We start from the raw sequence: 7,171 nt of genomic DNA on the forward strand, positions 1-7,171 counted from the left end.
ACCTTCGGTAAATTCTCCGGGATATATCACTGTAGTCACATATAACCTAGGAAGCTACTTATGAAGGAACTTCCATCAGGACGACATGGCTCTTTCACCCAAAAATAGATTTCTGGGCTCCGACCCGTGCCGCCCAGTGAAATGCTCTTTTTACATCATTTCTAAGGTAAAAACTGCTATGAATTTACCAGAGAAAAATTTGTATAGGAATGCTAGGTTGAACCCAGCTCGCTCACCTTAATAAGGTGTCGGTATAATACTGGGGCGCTGAATAAATCACAACCAGAGGCCTCGCACCATTTAGATATCTCCTGTCAATATCCCCGAACAGCGGGGTGCCGTTCAACATCCTACTACTACTAGCGATCCCACGCCAGTGACGTCACTCCTTTTCATAGCACGCGCTATGAACACTTATTTTGCCTCGGTGTGTGAATTTCGCTGGTTTTACCTGGATTTACCTCTAGATGTCGGACTCTACTGTCACTCCATCTAAGTTAAGTACCAGATCTATGAGTGTCACGTGAATTTTAAAATCAAAGCCTGTTATGGCTTAATTCACTAGGGTGAAGTAGACCGTTCCCTTATAAAAAAGGATCACATACAAGACAAATGGTAAAGAGCAGAAAGGAAACTATTTTCTTTATAACATAGTTTTTATTACAAAAAAAAACCTTAAACCTAAACAATACCAAACTAATACGAAAAATACATAATGTATCGAACACACAGCAACGTATAACGTAATTAAATTTGACCAAGGTAAAATAGTCGGTACAAGACTTTCGGTCAACACCTAAAAGAAACAGAAAATAAAAATGTTTTATAATGGCAACACCAGTTACACCAAAACTAACGTATCAACACAAAACAACAATACTTTCAAGTCACGTTTCATTAACATATTAAACATTTAATTAACATATAAAACAAAATTATAAAGTTACCTAAAAGAAACCCACGGAGAGATAAAGCACACGTAACAAAAGGTATCACCACCCAAGACGTATTACGATAAATGCTGTCCGCTCCTAAAACAAAATTACTTACATAAACAAACAATAATTATACACACTTTCTATATACAATATAGAATAACCATAGAACCAAACAACAAGTCACGAAGATTACCTTGGGATTCTTTCAGTGTATGTAAGGGCTACTGGACCACGTCCTTATACAGCCCCAATACTCCTCAAAGCAGAGCACCTCTTTGCTTGCCGACGAGCTTCAGACTCCCGTAGTCAAAATCTCAGCTACGTTATCGCTTCGTTAACAAGCCGCAGCAAGAGTCAAATGAGTGAGCAGCACTTTAAATACCTAACAGGTAAACGTCCTAATACATGTCATTATATTACATGACAATATCTCCCTGATGATTTAAGAAATTGCAAAATTTCTTACAACCAAACAAAAGAAAAAATACTACTGGTACAAATCAAAAACCTGTACAGGAACATAAATACTGTACATTACTTGAACATAACATATATATACAAGGTCAATAACATACACAAGGTCAACACTTGAAAAACATGTAACACGTGCCCCAATCTATAAAAATCATACTACTACACAATTTTCGAAAGAAATCAAATTTTTACAACCTACTCAAGCAGTCTGGACCAACATTTTCTTTACCAGGAATATTATGTATGGTATATTCAAACTGTTGTAAATACATGGCCCAGCGCATTAGTCTACTGTTAATGTGACCAGCAGAGTTTAAGTACTTCAAAGGTTGGTGATCAGATTCTATGACGAATGCCTTCCCGTATAGATATTGGTAAAACTTCTTTACAGCCCACACTACTGCGAGGCATTCCTTCTCGATTACAGAGTAATTCTGCTCGGCACCTTTGAGTTTCCTGCTAGCATATTGCACTGGCCAACGTTCCCCATCAACATATTGCATAAGGATTGCCCCTAAACCCACATTTGATGCATCTACCTGCAACACGAAATCTTTGGTTAAATCAGGCAACCTAACTATTGGATGGCTACTTAAAATGTTCTTTAACTTTTCAAAAGATTCTTGGTGACACAGGCTCCAGTTTACTACATTGGGTTGAGATTTCTTTATAAGATCTGTTAGAGGTGCAGCAATAGTAGCATAGTCAGGGATATAATGGCGATAGTATCCAGTCAAACCAAGAAAAGACTTTACCTCCCTTTTTGTCTTTGGTGTGTCTACATTCAATACCTTACTTACTTTGTCCTCAGCTGTCCGAGATATACCGTTACCGATCTTACTGCCCAAATACTCAACTGAAAAATAACCAATTTCCGTTTTGGATGGCTTAGCTGTGAGAAATGCTTTTCTTAAAATATCCAGTACCAGCCGCAGAGTTTCCTTGTGCTCTTCCCACCCCTGTGAATGAATCAAAATATCATCAACAAACAGCTCTACATTTTTCACACCATTAAATAATTTCCTCATCATACGGTTAAAAGTAGCACCAGCATTTACCAAACCAAATGGCATAGTTATAAACTGTAGGAGTCCTCTATTAGTTTGAAAAGCGGTTACTTCTCTACTCTGTTTTTCTAAAGGTATTTGCCAATATCCTTTAGAGAGGTCAATTTTCGTAAAATACCTGCTCTTACTTACGCGAGTCATAATTAAGTTCTGATCTGGCATGGGTTCCGAATCAAATACCGTAAGCTTGTTTATCTTCCTAAAATCTAAGCACATCCGGTTACTGCCATCTTTTTTCTTTACCACTATCAAAGGTGTAGCATAAGGAGAATTTGAGCACTCAATAACTCCTAATTTGAGCATTCTTTCAATCTCCCTATCTATATCTTGCTGCAGAGCATAAGGTACAGGATATGGTCTACACCTTACAGGACCCTTACTAGACAGGTTTATCACATGTTCAATCACATTAGTTCTACCTGGTACATCAGTAAACACATTCTTGTATTCTTGTAATATTCTAGCTACCTCCTCCTTTTTATCTTCAGATAATTCCTGATTAATTTTAACATTAGACACATCTTCACTCTGAATATCACTCGGCACAACTGTTATCTCATATTCATCACTATCCTCACTAATCACTGCCACACATGCAAGATCATCACTCTCCTGATCATCTGTGAAAAGTACAGCTCCAGATTTGAGATCCCCACTGCCCTCTGCCTCAACAGACTTACCCTTCACGTTATTGCCTTCGCTTATCCTATCATAGTATAACTTAAGCATGTTAATGTGGTATTTGCGCTCAACCCCATTAATATTAAGAACAAAATTATACCTATTAACTTTCTTTACCACTTCAAATGGACCTTGCCACTGCACTAGAAGCTTATTGTTACTAGTGGGCAACAGCAACAGGACCTTGTCCCCTTCATTTATTTCCCTTTTACAAGCATTTTTATCATAGTAACACTGATACTTATCTCTAGCCCTCTCTAACTCTTCTTGAGCCAGCCTACATGTATCCTGTAACCTTTCTCTCATGTCTACTACATACTCGTACGTGGTCCTCGTGCTATCCTCAATTGCATTATCTTCATTTTCCCACAGCTCCCTCAATAAACTAAGTGGTCCCCTCACAGTATGACCATATACCAACTCAGACGGAGAGAATTTGGTACTAGACTGCGGAACTTCACGATATGCAAATAATAAAGGATCAATGTACCTAGGCCACATCTTTGGTTGTTCTGTACACATACGTCTGAGCATTTTCTTCAACACTCCATTAAACTTTTCTACTAAACCATTGCACATAGCATGATATGGGGTAGTAGTAATACTCTTAATAGATAACAAGCGATTAAATTCACGCATTACTTCAGAGGTGAACTGTGTTCCCCTGTCAGATAACACCTCCTTTGGAATTCCCACTCGACTGAATACCGACAGCAAAGCCTCAGCTACAGTGACTGAATCTATATTTTTCAGAGCTACTGCCTCAGGATAACGTGTAGCATAGTCAACAATGGTGAGAATATATCTTGATCCGTCACTGGCACGGGGTTCAATCGGACCCACTATGTCCACCGCAACACGCTGAAAGGGTTCTTGAATCAGGGGCATTCTTCCCAACTTCACCTTTTTAACTCTTCCCTTGTCAACCGTGCGTTGACAAGCGTCACACGACCTGCAACATCTTGTTATCTGCACCGACATACCTGGCCAATAAAAATTACTTTGTATACGTGCTGTGGTTTTCTGTATTCCTAAATGTCCACTCATTAAGGAATCGTGAGCCAATTCTATTACTGCATGACGAAATTTATTAGGAACAACTAACTGATCATTAATAATGCCTTCATTTTGCACTCTACAATATAATATACCTTTCTTAGTTACGAAGCAATGAGATTTATTTTCATTCTTCACAAAGACCCTATTTGACTTTGCATGCTCAAAAACCTTTTTTAGCGTCCCATCTTCAGCCTGTAATTTCCCTATATTCTCTTTCTGCATTAAATTTATAACTTCTTTGACCTTAAGCTTTGACGGTCCCTTTAACTTTTTCTCTTGCATTTGATTCTGCAGTCGGGTAGTAACAGCACTAACCTCCGTACTCAACCCGTCAGTCGAACCATCAATTGCCCCAATCACTAAATCATAAATAGGATCAGGCATGCAGGCAGCTAAGGTTTCGCCCGTGAAATATGGCGAGACAACATCAACAATAGCCTCAGGATATCTAAAAACTTGGTTATTAGCCATTTTAAGGTCAACATACTTACCAGTAAACTTGTGTTTCGGCACTAAAGCCCTCTTAACTAACACCGTGGTACAACCGGGATCACGAAATACATTAACCTCTACTCCTTCCACTGTACCTTTATCCACCATTAACTTGCCCCCATGACTAACCATAGCTGCTTTCTCTGTCGCACCCTTACTCGCACCTTTACGTTTTGGACCCCCAAACCTTTCAAAACAATCTTTAGCAAGGTGATTACCACGACCACATACGTAACAATTTCTTGCCGTAACCTTCCTATCACTATCGGCATCCGTTTGCCATTTACTATCCCCAGTGGTAACTTTACTTGCAGAGGCACCGTGCTTTTCATGACCACTATTTAAACCCTTTTTGCCATAATTTAAATGGGCCTCCATATACATCTCGGCATATTTTACAACTTGATCAAATGTTTTCATTTCATGTTCCTTCAAAAATACAACCATATCTTTGTCACAAGCATTTAAAAATTGTTCTATTAACATTAAATCAAACAAGTCATCAAATGTTTCTTCACAATCTGCTAATTCCACCCACCTCTTAAGGTTATTTTTCAATCTATTCCCAAATTGCTGAGCGGTCTCGCTCTTAAAGAATTTACAGTTACGAAATCTCAATCTATATCCTTCCGAAGTACACTGAAAACAACGTAATAATGCCTCTTTAACACTATCGAAATCTTTAGCTTCAACAGGTGAAAGGTGCTGGTAAGTTTCCAAAGATTTCCCTTGTAATAATGATGCTAAACTAACAGCCCAAATGTCTTTGCTCCAGCCAGCACTAACGGCTAAACGTTCAAATCTTAAAATATAGGCGTCAATACTATCAGTTATATCATTAAAAACAGGCAGTTTAGGTAGCGAGGGTTTACACAAACTAGAATCTTTTTCATTTCCCTGCATCTGTAACTTTAATCGTTCGACTTCTAATTGCTGCTTTCGTATTTCCCTTTCTACTGCCCTTTCTTCTCTCTCTCTTTCCCTTTCTTCTCTCTCCATTTCCCTTTCCCTTTCTAGTGCCCGCTCTCGAATAAGTCTTTCCTTTTCAACAAAATCCCTTAAATTATCACCTTCGTAACCCATTTCCTTCCCCAAACTAACAATTTCTTTTAAAGTACTCATACCTAAAAGCTTCACAGACTTTATCTGCAATACACCATACAGTCTTGTAAAATGAATGAACGGTCCCTGTTCGGGCGCCAAATTGTCACGTGAATTTTAAAATCAAAGCCTGTTATGGCTTAATTCACTAGGGTGAAGTAGACCGTTCCCTTATAAAAAAGGATCACATACAAGACAAATGGTAAAGAGCAGAAAGGAAACTATTTTCTTTATAACATAGTTTTTATTACAAAAAAAACCTTAAACCTAAACAATACCAAACTAATACGAAAAATACATAATGTATCGAACACACAGCAACGTATAACGTAATTAAATTTGACCAAGGTAAAATAGTCGGTACAAGACTTTCGGTCAACACCTAAAAGAAACAGAAAATAAAAATGTTTTATAATGGCAACACCAGTTACACCAAAACTAACGTATCAACACAAAACAACAATACTTTCAAGTCACGTTTCATTAACATATTAAACATTTAATTAACATATAAAACAAAATTATAAAGTTACCTAAAAGAAACCCACGGAGAGATAAAGCACACGTAACAAAAGGTATCACCACCCAAGACGTATTACGATAAATGCTGTCCGCTCCTAAAACAAAATTACTCACATAAACAAACAATAATTATACACACTTTCTATATACAATATAGAATAACCATAGAACCAAACAACAAGTCACGAAGATTACCTTGGGATTCTTTCAGTGTATGTAAGGGCTACTGGACCACGTCCTTATACAGCCCCAATACTCCTCAAAGCAGAGCACCTCTTTGCTTGCCGACGAGCTTCAGACTCCCGTAGTCAAAATCTCAGCTACGTTATCGCAAGGCCCATAGAATAGACAGGTCAACCCACGCGCAGCTTTCGCTCGGATGGCCGTTATTAATGTGACGTCAGATGGTTCGACACCTGAGTCACGTGACTAGACGCACCGTCAAAAATCCCCCAAGGCAATCGGAAGCCCCTGTCCGGAGAGAAGCTCTGGGCAATCTAAAGAAGAGCACGTGTCCTCTTTCTCACATTTTCTTTCTCTCCTCTGTCTCTCTCTGACTGCTTGTCCATAATCTCATTTAATTATATTATTATTATTATTATTATTAAAATGATGATGATGATTATTATTATTATTATTATTATTATGATTTTTATTATTATTATTATTATTATTATTATTATTATTATTATTATTATTATTATTATTATTATTATTATACTTTTGATATTAATATAAAATAAATATAATAATAATGATAATAACAACAGCCACCACCACCAACAACAATAACAATAATAATATCAGGAGTATTATAATAATAATGATAATAATGAT

The 7,171-nt window shown here is 37.5% G+C and overlaps 1 protein-coding gene across 2 annotated transcripts; it reads right to left on the reverse strand.

Moving 5' to 3' along the window:
• Nucleotides 1-674: 674 nt before the first annotated feature.
• Nucleotides 675-6,621, reverse strand: LOC137650082 (uncharacterized). 2 transcript variants are annotated; one of them, XM_068383160.1, is made up of 5 exons: nt 6,530-6,621; nt 6,346-6,429; nt 1,132-6,194; nt 948-1,031; nt 675-796 (listed from the first exon to the last, which is right to left on the reverse strand). In XM_068383160.1, the coding sequence occupies exon 3, from the start codon at nt 5,831-5,833 to the stop codon at nt 1,601-1,603; it is 4,233 nt and encodes a 1,410-aa protein (XP_068239261.1). In that variant the 5' UTR covers nt 5,834-6,194; nt 6,346-6,429; nt 6,530-6,621; the 3' UTR covers nt 675-796; nt 948-1,031; nt 1,132-1,600. The 2 variants fall into 2 exon arrangements, with proteins under 2 accessions (XP_068239261.1, XP_068239262.1); XM_068383161.1 differs by having other exon boundaries at nt 1,132-6,429.
• Nucleotides 6,622-7,171: the final 550 nt, after the last annotated feature.

Source organism: Palaemon carinicauda, chromosome 11, assembly GCF_036898095.1.
Source record: "Palaemon carinicauda isolate YSFRI2023 chromosome 11, ASM3689809v2, whole genome shotgun sequence".
NCBI classification, from domain to species: Eukaryota; Metazoa; Arthropoda; class Malacostraca; order Decapoda; family Palaemonidae; genus Palaemon; species Palaemon carinicauda.

Excerpts from the sequence above, each read along its gene's own strand:
- LOC137650082 (XM_068383160.1), bottom strand. The coding sequence starts at position 5,833 with ATGAGTACTTTAAAAGAAATTGTTAGTTTGGGGAAGGAAATGGGTTAC.